Here is a 25,427-nt window from a genome sequence, read left to right on the forward strand (position 1 = left end):
TAAGAGAGCTTAAAACAGACTTCTTACCTTAGTGTTCCTGCAGAATTACTTGTCTGACCAGCAAGCCTCATCCAACACCTTACCCTCCGGGGCACTAAGGTTCACCACAACTGCAGCATATGACTACACGAGCACAACGCATCGAGCCTTGGCTTCCGAGTACGCCTTGAGGACATTCAGAGTGCCTACCACAGCAAGCTCAACTATTTCCACCCATAAATTGTCAAATTAAGGTTGTTACATCATCCATTCAACACTTTTATCTTAATAGGTTGAGTCTTCATATTTTGGTTCACAAAACCCCAACCAAACAGAACCAAACTGTGGAAATATCTGAACCTAATGACTACAAATATGTGAACAAATAGAGTACTCCCCATTTTGCATCACAGAAAACCAACTTACTAATAGTCACCTTTCCTTTCACTGTGCACATTGAATCTCATTTACTCCATGAATCATTTTGAGTTCAACACAAATTTTAAGAATATAAAGGAGGGTGAGTAGGAAAAGATAGTGGTGTGAGACCCATTTTTTTATATTAGTTTTATAATAAAATGTGAATAGAATGAATTAGTGAAAAGTAGGAATTACCTACTATTTATAGCAAAAATGAACTAGAACTCCTAGTGGCAAACGAACTAAAATGGTAAACCAAGACTTCTAATAGCGGACAGAGGGAGCACAACACACGGCTCAAAGCTAAGAAGTCACATGTGATTAATGAGATTAGAAAAGCATGATAAAGTGGAATGAATATATGTGATGAAAATACAGAGGCAGGCAGAGATGATAATCGTTCATGATTATACTCTACAGCTACACTTGATTCTAAATTTATATTTTTGCCTCCATTTTTCTCTGAATTAAATACTGAAATCATCACTTAGCTAATAGACTCAAAATGAAACTATAGGCAAAAGGCATGTCACAAATAAGACATCCACTCATTAATAAACGTCGAAACCAGGATAAATAGTACTAGTACTAACTACAAAAACAAGAGTTCCTTGCATAAGAAAACCATACATGCCTATCTCATAAGAATAGCCACTTCCTCAATTCCTCCGAAAAAGATTCGCAAGAAATTTGACTACCTGCAGCATACAATCCACACCCTCATTTTCGTCTCTGACTACATCCGGTGTTTCGTCAGTTTCCTTTGCCGCATTAGAATCCGCGATAGAGTGCGGAAGTATCCTGTTTTTACCATGGGATTAACATGAGAAAATTGCACCAAAACTTACTTGAGTATGGAAGAGTAACCACGAACCTTCCTATCTGTTCAGCTACTTGTTGTTTGGTCAACTGACGCAAAGAACGCTAGAAAAAAGGAAAAGGAAGAATTATTTGGTAGAGCATTCAGTTTGAAATGAAATACTATTACACGAAAGCATCTATTTCTGCTTTCGTGTAATGAAACAAATCAAGTACTTCAGATATTCTTAGTTTCAAAACAGAATTTTATGGCTTAAATGCTACTCTGTATTCAAGAATCAGTATAGAACTCTAACCCCGTTTATGTTACAGCGAACTTGAAGAGTATCATTTCCGCATTCCTCTTGATCCACTTCTATTTGCTTGGCCGACTCCAAAATAGACGAACTGCAGTCATCCACTTGAATGAGTTCAAGTGTATTGATTTCCCCAACAACTTCTGGAATCTTCAGTAGACCCTTGCAAGAACGAAGCACAAGGAACTTGAGCATTGGAAAGTGGCTGCTCTCAGTTAACCAGTGAAGCAGACTTGATTCCTCAATTAGCAAATAAATCAGTTGAGGAAATTCTTCATCAGTAGTTTCCCATGTGTCACCACAGCAAGCGTTTTCAAGTAGTTTGAGCACCTTAAGATTAGGCAACGAACCAATAACGGACATATCTTTCCAAGGATATCCCCCACCCAGTAGGGTCAACTTCTTCAGTGTACGAGGAAAACAAGGATTTTGTCCCCGCCAAGAAAATCCAGAATGGCCATATATGTGCAACTTTTCAAGCTGACGCATACACTCAAGATGATGGAGGCGATAATCCTGATCGGTGTAATAAACAAGTCCCAGTTTTTTGACATTTGGAATAATCTGCAGGAGCTTTTCATTCCATACAAGATCTGTCAAGGGAAATAGCGTTTGGAGATTTTCTAGAGGAAGATTTGATACTCCTACTAAACAGATTGGGGGATGAGGCATTCTATGATCATCAAACAAGAAAACATGCCTCAGTTGTGGCATTTCCCAAATTTCAAATGGCAACCAAAAACAGCATCCGTATTTGAATCTTGAATTGTATCGGTTAGAAATGATCAATGTTTGAAGATTCACAAGTTTAGATATGGCTGATGGAATATCGTTGAAGTATCTATTCAGAGCAAGATATCTTAAATGATACAACTCAAAAATTTCGGTATGGGGTCCACTGAGGCTTATGGAAAGTGCTTCCAATACCCTAAGCAATTTAAAGCTTCCCAAAAAGACTAGGCTAGTATTAGATGGTACATACTTGGTTTGGAAGCATAAAATGGTACGGATGGTTTGACCCCAATTTTGATCTATATCAGACTGACTGAAGCTGATGCGTCGCTCTTTCATCAAGCCTTGTGGAAGAAAATTCCGATCAACAGTTTGAAGAAACTTCTCTTCGTGGGCTATCCTTATGCACAAGTCTCGTATCATATCATGTAGGCTGCAACTCTTGATTTTCCCATCACTCTTCTTGCTAGTCACATCTACAAGATTTCTCTTGACAAGATCCTCCAAATACTCCTCTGCATTCTCCTCCAAACTTTTACAACACCCATCTTCATGTTTCAAGAAGCCCTCAGCTACCCATAATTTAATGAGTCTTGAAGCAACGATACTCCTATCTTCTGGAAAAGCTCCAAGAAAGAGAAAACACGGCCTTAAATGATGAGGCAACTGTGTGTAACTCAAAGACAATATCTCCTTCGAACCCTGACTAACAACTTGTTTTACAGTTTCAGCAATTTCCTCCCAAGAAGATGGAGTCACATTGACTGAAGACAACAATCCAGCAACCAGGACAACAGCAAGTGGTAGTCCTGTACAACGTTGTGCAATCTTTTTCCCTACATCTTCTAAGTTAGGCGGGCAATTGCTGTTTGGGAACACCTTTTGCTTAATCAACTTCCAACTTTGATAATCATCCATTATCCGCATCTTATGAAGAGGGCTATCGGGATCAGGATAAGCAGCCATATCCAATTCCCTAGTAGTTAACATGATTCGACTGCCATTACCATCACTAGCCGGGAGTATATTGCTTAAATCGTCCCAAACCCTTGTTTCCCAAACATCATCCAGTACAATGAGATACCTCCTCGACTTCAAGTGTTTATGTATATATAGACCGACGTTTTCAGATTCATCAATCTCAAAATATCTAGACAAATTCAATGAATCGAAGAGCATTTTCACGGACCTATGAGCACTATAATCTTGCGAAACCGTGAGCCAAGCACGAACATCAAAATGTTCCACAATTAAAGGATCATTGTAAAGAGTTCGAGCGAGAGTGGTCTTACCAATTCCCCCCATGCCCACAATGGGGATAACCTGACGATCAGATGACTGCCAACATAGCCGATCCTTCATTGCTATCAAATCGTCTTCCAAACCAATCACTGCATCGTTGCCAAAAGGTGCAAGTCTTGATGACGATGATGACGATGATGAAGATGATGAAGCATCAACAGGTCGATCTTCCGTGACTTCTCCAGCGATTAAACCAAAATCCTCTGTCAAACATTTCAGCTGCTCCTCCAATCCATTTCCTTTCTGCAGATACATGAGAGATTCAATGATATCTTCTGTTTTATAAGCTACATCTCTCATCTTCTCCTCCCAACGCGAGGCTTTCTGGGGACAATCTTCAAGGAACGATAGCAAGGAAGTGACATACTCATGGATAGATTTGACATTTTGTTCTGCGTCGATAGAAAAGAGAGATTTGTTTTGAATTCTATTCAGATCTGTAAGTTGAGCAAGGGAAGCAAGTGCAGCATAAGCTGCCATGGATGGTGTGAGCTGATCAAAAATGGTTTAAGTCTTGATGACTGAAGAGAGAGATCTCAATTTTAGTAGCTTGAAGTCTTCGATAGTAGCTGCACCAACTAATCCAAAATAAGTGATAGTATATGCCCAACAAAGATTATTTAATGATTAATAAGCTCTCACACCCATTAACTTGCCTACAAATCAGTGCGGGGAATAGTCATTGAGCTCGCTGATTGATATTCTTGGTAATTACCAAAAAAAAAAAAAAGTATCGAACTTAGGGATGTCAATCGGGCCGGCCCATCGGGTTTTGGGCCAACCCTATTCGGGTTGCGGGTCAATCGGGTGCGGGCTTGCCGGGTTGTAATTTCTTTCGGGTTGTAAAAGTTTGGCCCTAACCCTAAAAGCTCGGGTTTCGGGCTAGCCAGGTCAATCGGATTGCTACCGATAAGGTTAAGGCTCGAACAATCCAATAAATCATGATGAAAATTAGTTATATTTATAAAATATTAAATATTTAATTATGATAAATTTGATATATATGCTTAAACTCAATCATAAAATACTAATATTTGTGATATTTCGTGAAATTTTAATGCATGTTAAAAATTTAAATATTCTTTTAGTGAGATTAATTTATTTAATAATTATTATATTAATAAAAATTCAATATATAATTTATATATTTACCATAAAATTGAAAGTTATCTTTTTTTTAGTTATCTGTGTCATAAAATTAGTCAACGAAGTGTTGAATTAGGAGTAAAAAATTGAAAAATATAAATTTTAGCGGGTTTTCGGGCCTGGCCCTAACGGATTGCGGGTTAATCGGGTGCGGGCTTATCGGGTTTTATTTTTATCGGGCTAGAAATTTCCGACCCTAACCCTATAAATTTAGCGGGCTATTCGGACCAGCCCACGGGTTGCAAGCTACATTGACATCCCTAATCGAACTATTTATTAAATTTTATGAATTATTTATTTCAATAGTAAAAATTTCATAATTTTTTAATTACTTGCCTGCTCATTTAAGTTTTAACTTTTACTACGTATTTATCTATAATATTATGATAAATTAATGTAATATTAATAAATTACTCCATTATTTAAAATTGGGCAGTCCATATAATAACATTTGGGCTCCAACCATCCGCACCATTCTCTATACTTAAATCTTCTCAACTTTCCTAATGCGACATCCTTTTTACGATGCTATAGATTGCTTAGGATAGTTGATGCCGTAAGTGAAATCTATGTTTCACTCCTTTCAGAGGTATTCGAGTTGTTTCACTAAACTTATCTTGCTTTAACTGGTTCTATTATTCCATCAGCCATATGTAATCTCATGAATCTTCAAACCTTGATCATCCTTCCAACCTCTCTCATTGCTACAACCTTTTATAGTTGGAAAAGATACTGGCTAATTGATTTTGATCCATCATCTCATTTCTTCAAAGTACAACAATTGGTGCCCAGTGTACAATATTATTGAACAGCACAATTTGAAACAATGGCGAAATCAGAGAAGGCCAACTTGTTTGCAATTCTCAATAGTGTCAACCAGAGTTTGTTTCAATGGCTTATATTTCCAACCAAGTCCTTGCAGTTTTTCCGAACTCACTAGCGGAACCTCAATGCCTTCTTTAAAGCTGCGAGACGAGACGAACCATTATGGGACATACAATGCAATACAGACGTATGATCATTATGGAAAGATTATCAATTACCTCTTGGGGTAGTTGTAATCGGGATAGATTTCCTTGAGATTCTTAACCAAATCCTCGTTTTTTATCATATGAGACGTGCATAAGTATCGACCCTGGGCATTAGGTGTCTCGAATGCTAATACCATAGCTTCGGCTACATCACGTACATCTACTAGTACACGTAGATAATTATCCATTACCGCGTCCCCTCCTTGATAGGAACACGGTAGAAAAAACAAATTATTAGAAAACCTAACACACACCCACAGATCTTGCTTTTGAGTCACTGTCATAAAGGTAAATAGAGAACCATTATTAATCACCTTTTAAGAAGTTAATTAAGATCAAATTGCTAGCATTTGGTGTATGCTGCAGCATAGGGCCAAAGATGATGCCGGGTAACACGGAGACCAAGTCGACCCCGTTTGTCTCTGCATAGTCCCAAGCCTCGGCCTCCGCAGCTACTTTTGAGTAACAATACCAGTTCTACACTCAGAGATTTGGTCGGTCAAAATAGGGAAAAAAAAAAAAAAAAAAAAAAAAAAACTGCTTATAAACAAAACTCTCACATTAGTTTTCCGGCAGAATTCCTTGTCCGACCAACAATCCTCATCCAACACCTTACCCTTGGGGGCACTAGGGTTCACCACAACTGCAGCATACGACGATACGAGCACCACGCGTCGCGCCTTTGCTTCTGAGCACGCTTTGAGGACATTGAGAGTGCCTACCACAGCAGGCTCAACTATATCCACCTATCAATAGTCAAATTAAGATTGCCCTAAGTTAAAAAAAAATTGAATTCAATATTTCGATTCGATATGATTATTGAGTGATGACCGAACCTCGGGATTTGCAGCAGTAGTAGTAGCAGGGCTGGCAATATGGAAAACTCCATCACACCCTCTAACAGCTGCAAGAATGGAATCATAATCGAACAAGTCCGCTTTAAAGAGTTTGAGCTTTTCATCTGCATTCTCAAGCTTCCATAAATGAGCATTTTTCTCGTCCCCTGCATTGCAGTCGCATATTAAAACTCGTGTCATCCATGAGATTACTTTTTCTGGACGAATGGAGTATTTTCACATTCTTATAATAACCATCCTATATTGCATCATATGTAAATACTTTATCCGTCCAAAAAAATTCTCATTTTCATTTTGGTCTAAACACCAAAATTAGTACTATCAAAACTCGTGTCATTCACAAATAATTACTGCTACGTTGTTATAATAACCAATCTCGTGCATCATAAATATATACATAGAGAGAGAGGGAGAGAGTACCGGGATTTCTGACGGTGCCATGAACGTTGTAGCCTCGAGAGAGGAGAAGCTTGATGAGCCACGATGCGATAAAGCCGCCGGCTCCGGTAACACAAACAGTCTTAACATTTTCTGCCATTTCTTTTTCCTGCGAATTAAAGTGTATGACTACTAATTATATAAGAAGGATTAGTAATTTTAAAAATGCTTATAACATTAATATTTGAGTTACAAATGATAATACTATATTTTTAAATTTCTCAGCATAAAATACGGAAAAGACAAACATTAATTTAGGCAGAAGAGTTAATGGCAAATTGCATTATAAAACATTCACCTGCTTAATTAAATATCATAAGCCGTCAAGCCAGGTTAAAAACATAAATACGAAAATAGGAGTTCCTTGTATTCAACCATACATGCCAAATCAATCATTGTTAAATTCAAGTAATACACCAAACAAATATACGTACCAAACTAATAGTGCAAACCAATAAACAATAACCAAGAGTTGTTACACTTATAATAATGTTAATCATTTAATGTTGTAATGTTATTATACTGCATATGACTAGCCACTATTATATATATATGGAGTACATAAAATTATTAGTAATATTTTTTATCAGAAATAAAATTTAAATATTACTCCATATGTTATTTTCCATATATACGTATGACTAAACCATAATTAATATCTCTTATATTCTATTTAAGTCAATACATCTATATTTATTTATGGCTAAATAGTTATCACAAGATTCTGTGATATTCAAATCGTATATATTATATATACATAGTTACATACACAATAACCCTTCACCTCTTGTAAGATTCAATCCAGAACCACCCGCACGGTAAAACTCTTTTAATTTATGTGAATTCAAATTTGATTTTCATGTTTCGTTCTGAATCAGGGTGGTGCGGAATAGGGGCCTCCGATGATAGGATTGCACCGATACGTACTGAGCTACTAGAAGGAGAAGAGAGGGAAGAGGGAGAAACAACTTGCATCAATTCATTCACATAATATCTGAATTACAATCATGATCGGTATATATATAACCTCTCATGTCCATGTAAGCAACAATTAACCAACTATAACAACTTCTAACTGACTAACTAACTCGAATCCTTGCCACGTGTGCGTATGGTGATCTAGATCGTCTGGTTTACGTGCTATATGCACTCCCGTGCACCTCCGCAACAGCTTATTCTTGTTCTCATCTCACACTTATTTATCTTCTTTCTCTTTCGTGTATCACAGGGATTAATTAATATGTTGGGAGGTTTTTGTAGACTGTTTTGCTCATCACGAATGCAAATTAAGAAAGAGGAATTTGTGGTATTCGATAAATATAATCACTTTATGACTTTCTGAGCAATTTTTTTCAAAGCACAAACTATGCACTCCCTATTAGCGAATATCCTAAAAATCATAGTACTAGTAGTATTTTATATTAACTTTTGTTGAGCAATTTTTTAAAATAAAATCAAAACACAAATTAGGGTTAATATAAAAATTAAACAAATATCCTAAACCCTAATCTTAAAATAAGTTCAAATAGCAATTCATGTCTAAACCTTAAAATATTTCCTTTCATACTTGTTTTCTTCTCAACCACGAAATATATGATTCATCAGATATAAAAATAAAATTATTAATTTCCTAAACTTTCTTCCAAAATTATTAGTATCTCCATTTTTTTTTGGGGGTAAAACAATCCATTCTTTGTTATATGTCACTATTCTTTACAATTTACAATATTACTAACATATCATGATCTCTAATTATTTTGTTGCCTGAATTACAAATATTATTACAATAATAGTCTTACTTGATTTGATTTATATTTTGCTATTAATATTCCGTCGTCCAAATATGATTATAATTGCCCTGATAATATTACGAGATTAATTATATGCATCTGAGTGTGGATGTATTAAGACATATATATGGAATGGACTGTTTTATCTAAACCTATATTAAACAGAAAAACCTTTACTATTATTGTTCTAAAGTTTGTGTTTGTTTCAGTTTGACGTTAGAGAATGGAGGAAGACTTAATAAGCCAACTCCCTGATGATATTCTTCTACAAATCCTCGATAAAATGAACATATTTGAAGCCTTACAAACCACTTTTGTCTCGAAAAGATGGAATAACCTATGGCGTTCCCTCCCCCGCCTCCACTTCCCCGTCGGCTACCCACCTTTTTGGGTCTTCCCCTACATTATTTCCGGCTTCCTCTCTCACCGCGACGACGCGGCCCCCGTCCACGACTTCCACCTCTCATTCGACCCCAGCTACAGAGTTAACAGGCAATTCGTGGAGAAATGCATGCTCTACGCCATCAATCACGGCGTTCAATCCCTCCGCCTCCACGCCCCGACCTACCTTGAACTCAGGTTTCCGGCAGCATTTTTCTCCTGCAAGACGCTGCGGGAGCTCGAGCTCAGGAATATGAGAATCCCGGTTAAACTAGGTGGACGCTTATCTTTACCTAATTTGAAAACCCTTCTTCTTGAAACCTCCTCTTTTGACTTCGACGATGATGACATCAGCATGGAGCCCTTCTCCGGCCTCCCCGAGCTGGAGAAGCTTACTCTTATCAACTATTCGTGGTATGGGCTTGTTATAAAGGCTCCAAAGCTTCGAGTTCTTAAAATCATCGATGATTATGCTGTGGAAGAGATTTCTGCTCCGTTGCTTACCTCGTTTAGATACGATAATTATATAGCTTGGGAACGTGCAAAGGTGGATCTCCCAATGTTGGAACAAGTCCATTTAGACATTCAGAGCACTAGATACGATTTCAATCATGTGCATACCGACTTTGTCAGGATGCTTCACCAATTTCGGAATGTCACCACAGTTTCATTGACTTCCAACACTCTCAAGGTACCTCTCTCTCTCTCTCTCCTCATACTAATACTATAAATGTGTGGGTAAGGTAATGGTTGTTTGAAACTGATAGGTTCTTGAACGCAATGGTGGTCCCTTTGAGAAAACTACTCCACACCCGTTTCCCAGCATGAAATGCCTCAAGGTTGTGAAAAGTCGTGATGGACTTCGCAGAGTGTCTAAGGGAGTAATGGACTATTTGATAGGGACTTTGTGTTGCGAGGTGGAAGTTTCTCCTCGTGTGTTTGTTGTTGAACAGACTTGTGACGAAGACGATGACAAAGAAGACTACGAAAAATATGGCTACTCATATTCTTATTATGATGATAGCGATTAATTAAGACATAATCAACTTGTATCGAAAAATATTTTCACCTCGTCCTTTGTTTATTATCTTCATCGTCGTCCATTGAATTTTAGAGCACAATAATGATTCGTCAGTTTCCTTTGCAGCATTAGAACTTGCAGTACATTTACTACTACTATTTTTACCAAAACCTTACTTGAGTGTGGAATAATAATCACAGACCTTTGTTTCTAGCTCTTCAACTTTTTGATTATCTTCACTTTCAATTCAAAATGTCAAAGAAATTGAACACAAAACCAAAATATTTCTTCTACTCCATCTTTAACACTAAATATAAAAGTAAAGCTCAATCTACATTAACCATTATAAAAGTCCCTGCAGATTTTCTGAACTCACTTCTGGCCCCTCATTCCGATTTAAACAAACCATAATGGGACATACAATGCATTACGGACGCATGATCATTACATACATCCATTACCTCATCCCCTTCAGGATAAGAACGTGCTAGGAAAATCAAATGTCAGATAAGATCATCAGAAAATCCCAACACAGATTGGCTTCATAGCAAATTCTTGAAACTATTTAGAAAAAACACAGAAATTTCTATAAAAGGCCAAATGAATCACTAAAAAAGTTCAACCATATTGAGCGCTCTCTTATATCAAAACTGAAGATAAGCTAAAGTAGGAATCCAAAACGTAAATGAATTCAACCACATTCCATCCAACTAATAGTTCGAGGTTTTGAGTCATCACACGAGTAAGTGAGAACCATTAATAAATACCATCCGAGAAGTTAAGTTAAGTAAAACACCAAGATAGATAAAGATTCCACTAATAAGCATACATATATATAATTCAAGAATGGCCAAAAAACTCTGACCTGATAAGAAAGGGTTACTTACACGAACATGAAGACCATAATTTCCATAGCTCTCTTGATCCTCCTTTATCTTCATGGCTGACTTCACTACTGACTCATTAGTGTACTTCACTTCAATCAGTTCAAGTGTCGGAATTTTCCCTATACCTTCTGGAATCTCCATCAACATCTGACAAAAACGAAGCACTAGGCACTTGAGTCTGGGGAAGTGGCTGCTCTCAGTTATCCATTGCTGCAGCTCTGACTCGATGAATGATGAACAAAAAGTGGGACACTGCAAGGTATCAAGAACAAAAAGCATGGTAAGATGGCTTGAAAATGTCATTTTTTATGTCTAAGGAATTAAAATAAAGTACTACCATAAAGATACTTTTTTAGAAGGAATTGGAAAGATACTATAAATGACTACTTTATACATTAAATCTCTAAATATTATCAATAAATAATAGTATGATATATTTACATAATGCAGCAACATCCTAAAGTAATTTGATAGAAGTCTTACATCCATCTAGAATTCAATCCCCATTTCTCCCTCAATCAATTCCAAATGAAAGAAAAATTTGTAACTATAAAAGCAAAGGAATTTGGAGATTTGCAAACACTGCATCTCTTATAATGACCAAAGTAGTAATGCCAATCAATAAACAATACCAAGATTGTTACACTCATAATAATGTGTAAAATGTATTGAGAAAGACGCAATCTGCAGAAAGAATTTAGTTAGGAGTAAAGGTCGGCGATGAATTGCACAAGCACGAGAGGTGCTCACTGACGAAACCACGCGGATATTGATATATAATCTGGTAATTAAACACTCGGCTTTATTGAATGGAATGAACTGGAATTTAATAATAAAAGAGAAATCCTCACGCAGTAGGCCTATGACTACGTCGTCCAATATCTGATCTCTCCAAGATGATTCTATCTTCTACGGAGCTCACTATATATAGACGATCAAAGCACAACAAATAAAATAGGAACTGAATAACAACTATACCAAACTAATTAAGGCTAGACTTCTTCTTCCTCCACGTCACCAATTGGCCAGATAATTTCCCGCTCCCACGCTTGTATCCCTTCCATCCATTACCCTGTCAAATTTATTCAACTATGTTTGCAAATCCAAATCCAACTTAATAGAAAAAAAAAAGGCTACAAATAGAACTTCAGTTCACTTTATGTGTGCAAATCCAAATCTTCTAGGTCAACCTATACGTCTCCAAATAGAATTCTGCAAGCGCTGCTGCTGCTGCAGCAGCTCCTGCAGCTCCTGATGCCACTGCTGCTGCCGCTCCTGCTGCCGCCGCTGCTGCCGCTCCTGCTGTCGCTTCTGCTGCCGCTGCCTCCTAGTCTACAATAAGATTATATAACAAATTTCAATTATTGGCTATGGAAAATGAGCTAGAATATAAAACGAATCCAAACCGGTTCCACATGAAAGTGTATAAATAAAAGTGAGAGTCAACCCTTAACCTTTGATGTCGAAAATATAGATTACATAATACAAGATGGCATAGAGGAACTACTCCAGGTATGGGATTTGTTTAGACAAGTCATTTTGTACAGGTAAAATGATAGTCATGTTTCGTATATGCGTTACATAAGAATTCATATCATTTATCCAAGGCTAGATAGAGCTCTAACCTCAAACTGCTCCTCAGAGGGGGCACGAACATGAAGATCATAATTTCCATAGCTCTTTTGATCCTCGTCTATCTGCCACGCTGACTTCACAAGAGACTCGTTCCAACAATCCACATGAATCAGTTCCAGTGTCGGTATTTCTCCTATACCTAGTGGAATCTTCCTTAAATCATGACAAGAACGAAGCACTAGGCACTGCAGTCTTGGAAAGTGGCTGCTCTCAGTTATCCAGTGCTGGAGACCTGATCTCTCAATTAGCAAATATCTCAGCTTAGGAAATTCTCCATCAGCTGTTTCCCACGTTCCACCAGAGAATTGGCATTTTAGCTTCAACACTTGCAGATGAGGCAATGAGCCAATATTACTCATATCTTGACAAAGAAAGTTTCCACCATCCAAGGTCAACTTAATAAGTGTCTCGGGTAAAGTAAATAGGTTACCACCCTTCCAACGAAAACCGCCAAGCCCATATAGTTTCAACCTTTGAAGTTGATGCAGATGCTTGAGAAGATCGAGGTTGCACCTTTGATTCATTTGGTACACAAGACCCAATCTTTTGACATTTGGAATCATTTGCAAGATCTTTTCAGTCCATACAAGGTCTTTTATGTAGGCAAGAGTTTGGATGTTTTGTAGAGGTGGGTTTGATCCATATGGGGGATGAGGTAGGATACAAGGACTAGGGAAAATAAGATGCCTTAATTGAGGCATCTTCCAAATCTCCAATGGCAGCGAGGAATTAGATACACGATTAATAAATCTCAGGGATTTTGGAATCATATCAGGAGTTGGAAGAATTGTTAAGGTTTGAAGATTCACAAGATTACATATGGCTGAGGGAACATTATCAGAACAAATGAAAGTAAGATATCTTAAATGAAACAACTCAAATACTTGGGAAGAGAGATCAAAAGTTGTTTCACCCATATTCTCCAATATCCTAAGCGATTTAAAACGTCTTAGAATGGATGGCGGGCAAGGAAAAGTCTGGAGTTCGAAGCATAGCATGGTATGGATGGTTGGACAACGAATGTAATCTAAACCCGAAAAACTCAATCTGATGCGTCGCTCATTTTTTATGCTTTCTGGGACAGCACGACCATGGATAATACAAAGAAACTTCTCTTCATGAGCTTTCCTTATGCACAAGTCTCGTACCATATCATGGAGGCTGCAACACTTGATTTTCCCATCACTCTTTCTACTAGTCACAATTACAAGATTTCTCTTGACTAGATCCTCCAAATACTCCTCCGCCTTCTCTTCTAAGCTCTTACTGCATCCATTTTGATGCTTCAAGAAGCCCTCAGCTAACCATAATCTAATAAGCCTTGAAGCACGGATATTTTCATCTTCAGGAAACATTGCCATAAACAGAAAACATGGCCTCAAATGATGAGGCAGGTGAGTGTAACTCAAAGATAGTATCCATTCTGACTCTTGACCAACAACTGAATTTATATTTTTGGAAGTTTTATCCCAATAAGATGGATTCGTATTATCAACAGACAAGAATCCAGCAACCAGGACAGCAGAAAGGGGTAGTCCCCCACAACTTCTTGCAATCTTTTTCCCAACATCTTCCAATTCAGGTGGGCAATTTCTGTCTTCAAACACCTTTCTCTTGAGCAAATCCCAACTTTGAGAATCATTCATGAAGCTCATCTTATGAGGAGCACCATCGGGATCAGGATAAAGTGCTAGTTCCTCTAGCCTTGTGGTTAACATGATTCGACTTCCATTAGCATCATCCGGAAATACATTCCTTACATCATCCAAAACCTTTGTGCTCCACACATCATCCATTACAACAAGATACCTCCTACCCTTCAAGTGTTGATACACTTTCACTGAAATATCATCCATCTCTAATCTAGACATATGTAGTTTCATCGAAGCTACAAGATCTAATAGAACTTTCTGCGCATTGTAATCTTGTGATATTGTAAGCCAAACACGAATATCAAAATGATGCATGATAAGTGAATCGTCATAAACAGTTCTAGCCAGAGTGGTCTTACCGATTCCACCCATCCCCAAAACTGGTACAACTTCGAGTTTGGATGAGAGCCCACAAAGCCGATCCTTTATTGCCATCACATCTTCATCTAAACCAATCGCCACACCGTTGGCAGTAGGTGCAACTTTTGATGCTGATGCTGATGCTGATGCTGATGATGATGATGATGATAATGATGATGAGGAGGAGGAGTAAGAAGGCTGCTCGTCCATGACCATCACATCTCCAGCAATTAAAACGAATTTTTCCGTTGCATTTCTGAGCTCCTCTTCAAAACTCAAGCTTGATGGTATTTCCTCCCCTCCAGAAGAGTAATATAACTGCATCCACATGAATTCTTCGATGATATATTCAATTCTATGAGCAGCGTCCCTCAGCTCGGCTTCCAAACGGTTGGATCTCTCTGGACATTCTTCGAGCAAAGTAAGCAAGGTGATGGCATACTCGTGGATGGATTGAATGTTTTCCTTTGCCGCGATAGAGAAGTGAGATATGGCATGATTTGTATCAAGAGTTGTAGTTTGAGCAAGGGCGGCAAGAGCGGCATAAGCTGCCATACTCAGAGAGTGAGAAAAGGGGAGGAAGACTTTTGTTCGGAGTTTTCGAAAAACAGGGTGCTGACTCTATCTATTTTGATTCTACATTTACGAGTATTTCTATGACAAACCGCTACGGAGATGACAGAGTAAGATTAATACCGTTCACTATTTAGCTCTTGTTTTTTAAATGGAATTTATGATTTATTTTTAAATTCTCAATCTAGGGAGGATGCATAGTATACGCAGGTGGTGTTCGATTTCCTAGATAAAAACAATACTAACATACAATCTAGGATTGAGTCGACTGAAATCCTAATTATCCAGAGATGTTTTTTCGTTGTCTACTTTTCTATCATATCCTAATTTATTTTTTAACGTTAACAAAGTCATTTTGTATTCAAAAGAAAAGTTAATTAATATCTTGACGTTGCAGTCCAAAATGAGTACTACGAATAACGAATTAATTGGAACTGTACGACACATGTTGCAAGTTTGGGCCTTCAATGTATGTTTAAAATGGGCCCAGTCTCAAAAGCCCAAGCCCAATTAGTTTAATGTTGTGGAAGAAATAAAATAACATCATTTCATTTCTCAAGCCTTCAATGCAGTTAAACACAACACAAAATATATTGCATACAATGAGTTCGTTAGTCTTCTACTCCAGTGATTAAAATGAATTCAACCAGGAGTCCAAAGCCTAAATTAAAGCAGGAGTCCAAAGCCTAAATGAATGCAACCACATCCCATCCAACTAATAGTTTGAGGTTTTGAGTCGTCGCATGAGTAAAATGCGACCAGATCATCACAAGTTTGAATCTCATTGATACCTTTTGAGCAAACAACGCAGTTCCCTCGTAAAGTTTGAGCTGAAGGGCATACCAATCCTCAGCTTTCTTCAATACTCCATGAACCAGTTTGGCTTGGACGAGGCCTCTTGTAGGGGTAGTTAGGTGAATTCCCTCTAATCTGCAAAGTAGTAATACACCAAGGTAGATAGAGATCCCACAAATAAGCATACATATATATAATTCAAGAATGGCCAAAACTCTGACCTCATAAGAAAGGGTTACTTACACGAACATGAAGACCATAATTTCCATAGCTCTCTTGATCCTCCTTTATCTGCTTGGCTGACTTCACTACTGACTCATTAGTGTACTTCACTTCAATCAGTTCAAGTGTCGGAATTTTACCTATACCTTCCGGAATCTCCATCAACATCTGACAAGAACGAAGCACTAGGCACCTGAGTCTGGGGAAGTGGCTGCTCTCAGTTATCCATTGCTGCAGCCCTGAATTATCAATAAGCAAATATCTTAGATCAGGAAATTCTCCATCAACTGTTTCCCAAGTTTGTCCTCTGCAAGCGTTATCTCGTAGCTTAAGCACTTGAAGATTAGGCAACAACCCAATAGCATGCATGTCTTCCCAATGGAGTCTCACACTCGCTAGGGTCAACTTCTTCAGTGTGCTAGGAAGATTAGGATTTTGCCTCTGCCAATCAAATCCGTAAAAACCATATACTTTCAACTTTTCAAGTTGATCCAGATGCTTGAGGAGATTGAGGTGAAACTTGGCATTGGTCTCATACACAAGTCCCAATCTTTTGATGTTTGGAATCATCTTCAAGATGCTTTCATTCCATACAAGATTCTTGATGTATGAAAGAGTTTGGAGATTTTCTAGAGGAGGATTTGATCCATTTGGGGGAAGAGGTAGAGTATCATGCCGATGGAGTAGAAGGTGCCTTAACTGAGGCATCCTCCAGATTTCAAATGGCAATGTATTATCATAACGTTCACTTTGTATTTTCCGATTATAGGTTGGAACAAAGCAATAGGTGGGACGGATGATCAAGGTTTGAAGATTCAAGAGATTAGATATAGATGATGGAATATTGGTATAACAAGTTAAAGCAAGATATCTTAAATGAAACAACTGAAATACCTCTGGATGGAGTGAAGCATTGTATTCACTAATGGCATCAATTATCCTAAGAAATTTATAGCATTGTAAAAAGGATGCCACCGAAGGAAAGTCCCGAAGATGGAAGTATAAAACGGTGCGGATGGTTGGAGCCAAAATGTTATTTATACGAGACTTCCCAAAGGGGATATGTTGCTCATTTATAAAACTGATGTGCCTCTCGTTTATGATACCCTGTCGAACAGCATTACTACCATGGATAACACGAAGAAACTTCTCATTGTGAGCTTTACTTATGCACAGGTCTAGTACCATATCATGGAGGCTGCAACACTTGATTTTCCCATCACTCTTTCTACTAGTCACAATTACAAGATTTCTCTTGACTAGATCCTCCAAATACTCCTCTGCCTTCTCTTCTAAGCTTTTACTGGATCCATTTTGATGCTTTAAGAAGCCCTCAGCTAACCATAATCTAATAAGCCTTGAAGCACGTATATTTTCATCTTCAGGAAACATTGCCATAAACAGAAAACACGGCCTCAAATGATGAGACAAGTGTGTATAACTCAAAGATAGTATCTCCTCCAACTCATGACCAACAATTGCTTTTACATTTTTGGAAATTTCATCACAAAAAGATGGATTCTTATTAACTACAGACAAGAATCCAGCAACTAGGACAACAGCAAGGGGTAGTCCCCCACAACTTCTTGCAATCTTTTTCCCAACTTCTTCCAATTCAGGTGGGCAATTGCTCTCTGCAAACACCTTTCCCTTGAGCAAATCCCAACTTTGAGAATCATTCATGAACCTCATCTCATGAGGAGCTATACTCGAGTCAGGATAAACGGCTAGATCCGCTAGCCTTGTGGTTAACATGATTCGACTTCCATTACCATCATCTGGAAAGAAATTCCTTACATCATCCCAAACCTTTGTGCTCCAAACATCATCCATTACCACGAGATACCTACTACCCTTCAAGTTTTTATACACTCTCTCTTTCAAAATTGAAACATCATCCATCTCAAATATAGACATTTGTTCTACCATCATTTTCATCGAATCTACAAGCCCTAACAGAACTTTCCGTGCATTATAATCTTGTGATATTGTAAGCCAAACACGAATATCAAAATGATACATGATGACTAAATCTTCATAAACAGTTCGAGCTAGAGTGGTCTTACCAATGCCACCCATTCCCAAGATGGGTATGGCTTGGAGTGCGGATGAGAGCCCACAAAGCCGATCCTTTATCGCCATCACATCTTCAGTTAAACCAATCGCCACACCGTTGGCAGTAGGTGCAACTCTTAATGCTGGTGATGATGATGATGATGATGATGATGAAAGAGAAAGAGATGAGTAAGCAGGCCGCTCGTCCATCACATCTCCAGTGATTAAACAGAGTTTTTCTGTTGCATTTCTGAGGTCCACTTCAAAATTCAAGCTTGATATTTCCTCCCCTCCATAATGTGACTGCCTCCACATAAATTCTTCGATAACATCTTCAGTTTCATGAGCTAAATCCCTCAGCTTGCCCTCCCAACGGTTGGCTCTCTGTGGATAATCTTCGAGGAAGGAAAGCAAGCTGATGGTATACTCGTGGATGGATCTAATTTTGTCTTTTGCATCGGTAGAGGAGTGAGATATGACATCATTGACATGATTTTTATAAAGAGTTGTAGTTTGAGCAAGGGAAGCAAGAGCTGCATAAGCTGCCATACTCAGTGATTGCCGAGAGAGAGATGGTGAGATTTCAAACAACAGGTGTTGAAAACACTCTCTTATTTCTTACGGAGTAATAGACATTGGAAAATGATTACAGCCAAATGGTCCTTGGACTACAAAGTACTACTTTGATTAATTTCAAAAAACAGACTCTCTTGTTTCATAATAGATATTGGGAAATGATTACAGTCAAAAAACAGGTGTTGAAATGATTACAATTTTAGATTGGATTGTTTTCGTATTCAAAATTTAAATACAAGAAAAGACACCAAATCTAAATTAACTCTATCACACATGTCAAATCAAATACTCCGTAATTCATAAGTTGGAGTAATTTAAGTTGAAAATGAAATGACAGTGTTTGACTTTAACACCTAATGAGATCAAGGTGTCACCTCCTAATTTACTTGTAATAATAGTGTTTGATTGAAAAACCTGTCAAGATGTCACTTCCTAATAGTAGTGGTAATGGTTCAATGTGAAAGAGAACTTAAATAAATAAGAGACATTCATGTACCTTGAAAGTGAAACCTCAATTGTCCAAAAAGCATGGAAAGGAATTGAAATAAAGAATCACAGAGATACATTTTTCAGATATAATACTCCCTCTGTCCCAAGGAAACAATCCAAGAAAGGGACTCCCAAGAAAGATGGCTCATTCTTTAGGTGGTACATGATTTTATACAGTTTTATTTTGTGCATTAGCCATTAGGAGGAGAAAATAAAATAAAAGAGAAGGAATAAAGTCGATATAAAGGAGTTTTTATTTTTAGTAATAGGTTATCTTGGATGAGACAAGATAAAAAGGAAAGTGAGTCATTTTTTGTGGGAACAAAGGAAGTACCTTTAAAATACTACGTAATTTTATCAAATAAAGCTAGTTGTCTACCCTATAATAGAGTTTTGTCATATTCATAGAAGCAGAGTAAACAGAGGCAGATAAGATATAATTTTGCATACCACATTACACTACTACTTACAACTAAACATTTGGTATTTTTACTCAGTTTATATATTTGCCTCAATTTTTATCAGCATTAAATACCAAAAATCATCACTTCGCCAATATGTTAGAAAAGGTACCTATTCCACATCGGTAGATAAGGTAAACTCTCCATTAAAAGACAAAACTTTAGGCAAAAAAAGAGTTTAAGGTAAATTACAAACAGAACACCCACCTATATATCATAAAATGTCCAACCCAAGTTAAATACTTAATACAAAAAACAAGAGTCCTTGCATAAAAACCAGTAAACCAGATATCCAACCATACATAATTGCAAGCAGATGGTTAGGAGCCTGTATTTAGAAAGAGGAAGAGTGTAAAAAGAAAACCTGCTTTTCATCTTGCTCATTTTGCAGTCTTAGCAATAGCACACGAGATTGATTTAAAAATTTATTTAATGCAAATCCAAAGGCATATAGAACTTCAGTTCAATAGATGTGTGTAAATCCAAATCTTCTAGGCCAACCTTGACTTTCTACATCAACACCGCCACCGCAGCCTCTACACTAAGAACATAGGAGTACTTAATAAATTTCAATTATTGGTTTTGAAAAACCAAGCTAGAATATACATGTCGGCCAATAATGTGTCTATGATATCCAAAACATAGATTACACAATACAAGATGACATAGAGGAGCTGCTTCAGATAAGGGATTTATTTAGTCAAGTTATTTGTATAGCTTAAATCTTAGTCATGTTCATAAAAAAATAGTATGCGATTATGCATTGTCTAAGAATTAGTAGTATTAATTATCCAGATAGAGCTCTAACCTCAATGCTCATGAGAAGGGACACGAACATGAAGATTATAATTTCCAAAGCCCTGTTGATCCTCATCTATCTGCTTCACTGACTCCACAAGAGACTCTTTACAAGAATCCACTTCAATCAATTTCAGTGCCGGTATCTCTCTCATACCTTGTGAAAACTCCCTTAAATCCCGACAAAAACGAAGCACTAGGCGCTTCAGTCTTGGACAGTGGCTGCTCTCAGTTATCCAATGCTGGAGACCTGATCTCTCAATTAAAGCAAGTATCTCAGCTGAGGAAATTCTCCACATATTTTACCAAAGGGACAAGACAATAAATATTATTAAAATAATCAAAGAGGAGTGAGACACGATGAATGATGAACAAAAAGTGGGACACTGCAAGTATCAAGTACAAAAGGCATGGTAAGAAGGCTTGAAAATGTGATTTATTATGTCAAGGAATTAAAATAAAGAATCACAAGGATACTATATTTAGAAGGAATCGGAAAGATACTCTAATTGACAACGTTATATATCAAATCTCTAAAATCTGTAATATTATCAATTAAAATAAATGAAATATTTACATAATGGAGCTCAGATGCAGCAACATCCTAAAGTTTTGGTAGAAGTCTTGCATCCCGTCTGGTATTCAATCACCACTTCTCCCTAATCAACTCCAAAAGAAAGAAAAATCTATACTATAAAAGCAAAGGAATTTGGAGATATGCAAACACTGATTCTCTTATAGTGAGCATTATTCTCTCTCTCTCTCTGTCTCTCTCTCTCTGTCTGTTGCTAAATTGGCTGCTCTGCTAATAAATTTCTACACTCATAGTTTAACACTAGATAAGGGTAAACTCTCCAGTAAAAGACAAACATTTAAAAAAAAAAGAGTTACAAAGAGAACAACCAACCATTCATACCAAGTAAATCAATGTCAAATTCAAGTAACACTTTAAACAAATATACCAAAGTAGTAATGCAAATCAATAAACAATACCCAAACATTGTTACACTCATAAAAATGTGTATTTATGTATTTGGAAAGAGGCAATGCATAGAAAGATAGCCTGTTTATCATCTTGCTCATTTTGTAGTCTTGCAAAATCTCCCAAAGACATGCAAATCTTAACGACGCCACACAAGATTGATTATAAAATTTATTCAAGATGTGTGCAAATCTAAATCCAACCGAGGGAGAAACTAAGGCTACAGATAGAACTTCAGTTCAATTATGTGTGCAAATCCAAATCTTCTAGGCCAACCTTGAATGTCTCCACAAAAGCTTCCGCCCCTGCCGGCCCCGTTGCCACCGCTCCTGCAGCTCCCTTTGCCCCTTCACAATCTACAATAAGATTATAATAAATTTCAATTATTGGTTATGGAAAAACAAGCAAGAATATGATTTAAATCCGCATCGTTTCTATATGAAAGTGTGGAATAACATATAAGGAGTCAACCATTTACCTTTGACCATGTTAGGACTAGTTAAGCTAGGACTCCCTAAGCTTTGACAATATACATGTCGGTCAATAATGTGTCTATGATGTCCAAAATATAGATTACATACATACTACAAGATGACAAAGAGGAACTGTTCCCGGTAGGGGATTTATTTAGATAAATTATTTGTACAGCTTAAATGCCAGTCATGTTCATATATGTGTTACATAATAATTCATATTAATTATCAGGCTACATAGAGCTCTAACCTCAAAATGCTCATAAGAGGGGACACGGACATATAGATCATAATTTCCATAGCTCTTTTGATCCTCATAAATCTGCTTCGCTGATTCCACAAGAGACTCATTACTGAAATCCACTTCAATCATTTCCAGCGTGGGTATATTTCCTATATCTTCTGGGATCTCCCTTAAATCCTGACAAAAACGAAGCACTAGCCACTTGAGTCTTGGAAAGTGGCTGCTCTCAGTTATCCAGTGCTGAAGACACGATCCCTCAATTAGCAAATATCTCAGCTGAGGAAATTCTCCATCAGCTGTTTGCCACGTATCACCAATGGTTTGATCTTTTAGCTTCAACACTTGCAGATAAGGCAATGAACCAATAATACTCATATCTTCCCAAGGAAATTCGCCACCCTGCAAGGTCAACTTCTTAAGTGTCCTGGGTAAAGTAAATAGGTTACACCCCATCCAAGGAAAACCGCAATGCCCATACAGTTCCAACTTTTGAAGTTGATGCAGATGCTTGAGAAGATGGAGGTTGCACCTTTGATCCATTTGGTACACAAGACCCAATCTTTTGACATTTGGAATCATTTGCAACATCTTTTCAGTCCATACAAGATCTTTTATACAGGTAAGAGTTTGAATATTTTCCAAAGGAATGTTTGATCCATTTGGGGGATGAGGTAGAATACAAGGATCGTAGAAAATAAGATGTCTTAATTGCGGCATCCTCCAAATCTCCAATGGCATAGAGAAATCAGTATTACCTTTCCTATGTCTTTTCCTTTTAAAAATGGTTTGAAGTCCCTTAGAGGTTGGAACCATGTCACGAATTGGAAGAATTGGAAGAATGATTAAAGTTTGAAGATTCACAAGATTAGATATGGCTGAGGAAATACTAGAGGAACATACTAAAGTAAGATACCTTAAATGAAACAGCTCAAACACTTGGGTTGGGAGCTCTTCAAAAGTTTCACTTACAGCATCCAATATCCTACGCGATCTAAAACGTCTTTGAAAGCTTGGCGAACTAGGGAAACTCTGGAGTTGGAAGCAAAGAATGGTTGGACACCAAATGTCATCTAAACCATCAAGTCTCGAACTAATACGTGGCTCATTTATCATGCTTTCAGGAACAACACGACCATGGATAACACGATGAAACTTCTCATTGTGAGATTTCCTTATGCACAAGTCTCTTACCATATCATGGAGGCTACAACACTTGATTTTCCCATCACTCTTCCTACTATTCACAATTACAAGATTTCTCTTGACCAGATCCTCCAAATACTCCTCTGCCTGCTCTTCCAAGCTTTTACCACTTCCATTTTGATGCTTCAAGAAGCCCTCAGCTAACCACAATCTAATAACCCTTGAAGCACGAATATTTTTATATCCAAGAATCATTGCTATAAACAGAAAACACGGCCTCAAATGATGGGGCAAGTGCATATAACTCAAAGATAGAATCCCCTCCAACTCTTGACCAACAATTGGATTTATAACATTTTCAGAAACTTCCTCCCAAGAAGATGGATCCTTATTAACTCCAGAAAGGAATCCAGCAACCAAGACAACAGCAAGGGGTAGTCCCCCACAACTTCTCGCAATCTTTTTCCCAAGATCTTCCAATTCAGGTGGGCAATTGCTGTATGCAAACACCTTTCCTTTAAACAAATCCCAACTTTGAGAATCATTCAGGAACCTCATCTCATGAGGAGCACTAGCGGAAACAGGATAAACAGCTAGATCTGCTAGCCTTGTGGTTAACATGATTCGACTTCCATTACAATCATCCGGAAATACATTCCTTACATCATCCCAAACCTTTACACTCCACACATCATCCATTACTACAAGATACCTCCTACCCTTCAAGTGTTTATACACTTTCTCTGCCAATACTGAAATGTCAACCATATCTAATCTAGACATTTGTTCTTTAATCAATTTCATCGAATGCACAAGACCTAAAAGAACTTTGCGTACATTGTAATCTTGTGAGATTGTAATCCAAACACGAATATGAAAATGATACATGATTAATGGATCTTCATAAACAGTTCTAGCAAGGGTTGTCTTGCCAATGCCACCCATTCCCAATATGGGTACGACTTGGAGTTTGGATGTGAGCCCACAAAGCCGATCCTTTATTGCCATCACATCTTCATTTAAACCAATCGCCACACCGTTTCCAGTAGCTACAACTCTTGATGCTGCTGCTGATGATGATGATGATGATGATGAAAGAGAAAGAGATGAGTAAGCAGGCCGCTCGTCCATCACGTCTCCAGCAATCAAACAGAACTTTTCCGTCACATTTCTTAGCTCCTCTTCAAAATTCAAGCTTGATATTTCTTCCCCTCCATAATATAACTGCCTCCACATAAATTCTTCGATAACATCTTCAGTTTCACAAGCAACGTCCCTCAACTTGCCTTCCCAACGATTGACTCTCTCTGGATAATCTTCGAGGAATGTAAGCAAGATGATGACATACTCGTGGATGGATGTAATGTTTTCTTTTGCTTTGATAGGAAAGTGAGATATGGCATGATTTGTATCAAGAGTTGTAGTTTGAGCAAGGGAAGCAAGAGCAGCATAGGCTGCCATACTCTCTGGGCGATGGCCAGAGCTCGATCTCCTCTTTTGTGTTTGTGGTTTAGAGAGAGAGAAAGAGAGATGGGAGAAAATTTGAGGAAGAGAGCGGATGTGAATCAATGACTTCTGGTCATGGTCGTGGATGACTTCAAGGAAGAAAGTATATTGTTGAGTATTGGGACAGAGGATATAGACTAGTGGAAGACTTCTTTCTCATTTTATAGTTAGATTATTACACAAACTTGAAGAGTTCTAAAAATCACACAACCGAAATTACAAAACAACAATACAGCACAATAATTCGTTCATCGTTGGAATTTATATTTCAACGCATAGACACATCTAAAATAGATGATGAACTATTGAAAATCACCCTTCTCCCAAATCTCAAGCAGATTTTGAAAATGAATGGTTCATCGTC

The 25,427-nt window shown here is 37.6% G+C and overlaps 6 protein-coding genes across 6 annotated transcripts; 1 reads left to right on the forward strand and 5 right to left on the reverse strand.

Annotated features, from left to right (window-relative positions):
• Positions 1-926: 926 nt before the first annotated feature.
• On the reverse strand, positions 927-4,082 carry LOC148929849 (putative late blight resistance protein homolog R1A-3). Its single transcript, XM_089068886.1, has 3 exons — positions 1,515-4,082; positions 1,274-1,323; positions 927-1,200 (listed from the first exon to the last, which is right to left on the reverse strand). Exons 1-3 carry the CDS (start codon positions 4,026-4,028, stop codon positions 1,059-1,061), a joined length of 2,706 nt encoding a protein of 901 aa, XP_088925012.1. The 5' UTR covers positions 4,029-4,082; the 3' UTR covers positions 927-1,058.
• Positions 4,083-5,288: 1,206 nt separating this feature from the next.
• On the reverse strand, positions 5,289-7,120 carry LOC148929850 (cinnamoyl-CoA reductase 1-like). Its single transcript, XM_089068888.1, has 6 exons — positions 7,003-7,120; positions 6,562-6,728; positions 6,286-6,471; positions 6,040-6,202; positions 5,738-5,927; positions 5,289-5,659 (listed from the first exon to the last, which is right to left on the reverse strand). Exons 1-6 carry the CDS (start codon positions 7,118-7,120, stop codon positions 5,530-5,532), a joined length of 954 nt encoding a protein of 317 aa, XP_088925014.1. The 3' UTR covers positions 5,289-5,529.
• A 1,913-nt stretch (positions 7,121-9,033) lies between these two features.
• LOC148929851 (F-box/LRR-repeat protein At3g26922-like) lies at positions 9,034-10,222 on the forward strand. The gene is made up of 2 exons (XM_089068574.1): positions 9,034-9,882; positions 9,959-10,222. The coding sequence occupies exons 1-2, from the start codon at positions 9,034-9,036 to the stop codon at positions 10,220-10,222; spliced, it is 1,113 nt and encodes a 370-aa protein (XP_088924700.1).
• Positions 10,223-10,708: 486 nt separating this feature from the next.
• On the reverse strand, positions 10,709-15,301 carry LOC148929852 (putative late blight resistance protein homolog R1A-3). The gene is made up of 4 exons (XM_089068575.1): positions 12,719-15,301; positions 12,296-12,431; positions 11,072-11,317; positions 10,709-10,773 (listed from the first exon to the last, which is right to left on the reverse strand). The coding sequence occupies exons 1-4, from the start codon at positions 15,299-15,301 to the stop codon at positions 10,709-10,711; spliced, it is 3,030 nt and encodes a 1,009-aa protein (XP_088924701.1).
• Positions 15,302-15,852: 551 nt separating this feature from the next.
• Positions 15,853-19,062, reverse strand: LOC148929853 (putative late blight resistance protein homolog R1A-10). The gene is made up of 2 exons (XM_089068887.1): positions 16,358-19,062; positions 15,853-16,249 (listed from the first exon to the last, which is right to left on the reverse strand). The coding sequence occupies exons 1-2, from the start codon at positions 18,938-18,940 to the stop codon at positions 16,169-16,171; spliced, it is 2,664 nt and encodes an 887-aa protein (XP_088925013.1). The 5' UTR covers positions 18,941-19,062; the 3' UTR covers positions 15,853-16,168.
• Positions 19,063-21,406: 2,344 nt separating this feature from the next.
• On the reverse strand, positions 21,407-25,018 carry LOC148929854 (putative late blight resistance protein homolog R1A-3). Its single transcript, XM_089068578.1, has 2 exons — positions 22,415-25,018; positions 21,407-21,520 (listed from the first exon to the last, which is right to left on the reverse strand). The coding sequence occupies exons 1-2, from the start codon at positions 25,016-25,018 to the stop codon at positions 21,407-21,409; spliced, it is 2,718 nt and encodes a 905-aa protein (XP_088924704.1).
• Positions 25,019-25,427: the final 409 nt, after the last annotated feature.

Source organism: Salvia hispanica, chromosome 3, assembly GCF_029641045.1.
Source record: "Salvia hispanica isolate PSC_SH4W2 chromosome 3, Shi_PSC_v1, whole genome shotgun sequence".
In the NCBI taxonomy this organism is placed as follows: Eukaryota; Viridiplantae; Streptophyta; class Magnoliopsida; order Lamiales; family Lamiaceae; genus Salvia; species Salvia hispanica.

Coding starts and splice junctions, on each gene's coding strand:
- LOC148929849 (XM_089068886.1), bottom strand. CDS start 4,028: ATGGCAGCTTATGCTGCACTTGCTTCCCTTGCTCAACTTACAGATCTG. Junction 1,324..1,514: donor TTCGCTGTAACATAAACGGG/GTTAGAGTTCTA, acceptor CCTTTTTTCTAG/CGTTCTTTGCGTCAGTTGAC. Junction 1,201..1,273: donor GTAGCTGAACAGATAGGAAG/GTTCGTGGTTAC, acceptor TGGTAAAAACAG/GATACTTCCGCACTCTATCG.
- LOC148929850 (XM_089068888.1), bottom strand. CDS start 7,120: ATGGCAGAAAATGTTAAGACTGTTTGTGTTACCGGAGCCGGCGGCTTT. Junction 6,729..7,002: donor TGGCACCGTCAGAAATCCCG/GTACTCTCTCCC, acceptor ACTGCAATGCAG/GGGACGAGAAAAATGCTCAT. Junction 5,660..5,737: donor GATTACAACTACCCCAAGAG/GTAATTGATAAT, acceptor CTCGTCTCGCAG/CTTTAAAGAAGGCATTGAGG.
- LOC148929851 (XM_089068574.1), top strand. CDS start 9,034: ATGGAGGAAGACTTAATAAGCCAACTCCCTGATGATATTCTTCTACAA. Junction 9,883..9,958: donor TGACTTCCAACACTCTCAAG/GTACCTCTCTCT, acceptor TGAAACTGATAG/GTTCTTGAACGCAATGGTGG.
- LOC148929852 (XM_089068575.1), bottom strand. CDS start 15,301: ATGGCAGCTTATGCCGCTCTTGCCGCCCTTGCTCAAACTACAACTCTT. Junction 11,318..12,295: donor GCAGAATTCTATTTGGAGAC/GTATAGGTTGAC, acceptor TCATCGAGTCAG/AGCTGCAGCAATGGATAACT. Junction 10,774..11,071: donor CCCTTTCTTATCAGGTCAGA/GTTTTTTGGCCA, acceptor TTTTCTAAATAG/TTTCAAGAATTTGCTATGAA.
- LOC148929853 (XM_089068887.1), bottom strand. CDS start 18,940: ATGGCAGCTTATGCAGCTCTTGCTTCCCTTGCTCAAACTACAACTCTT. Junction 16,250..16,357: donor ATTATGGTCTTCATGTTCGT/GTAAGTAACCCT, acceptor ACTACTTTGCAG/ATTAGAGGGAATTCACCTAA.
- LOC148929854 (XM_089068578.1), bottom strand. CDS start 25,018: ATGGCAGCCTATGCTGCTCTTGCTTCCCTTGCTCAAACTACAACTCTT. Junction 21,521..22,414: donor ATGAGCATTTTGAGGTTAGA/GCTCTATGTAGC, acceptor GAAATTTATTAG/CAGAGCAGCCAATTTAGCAA.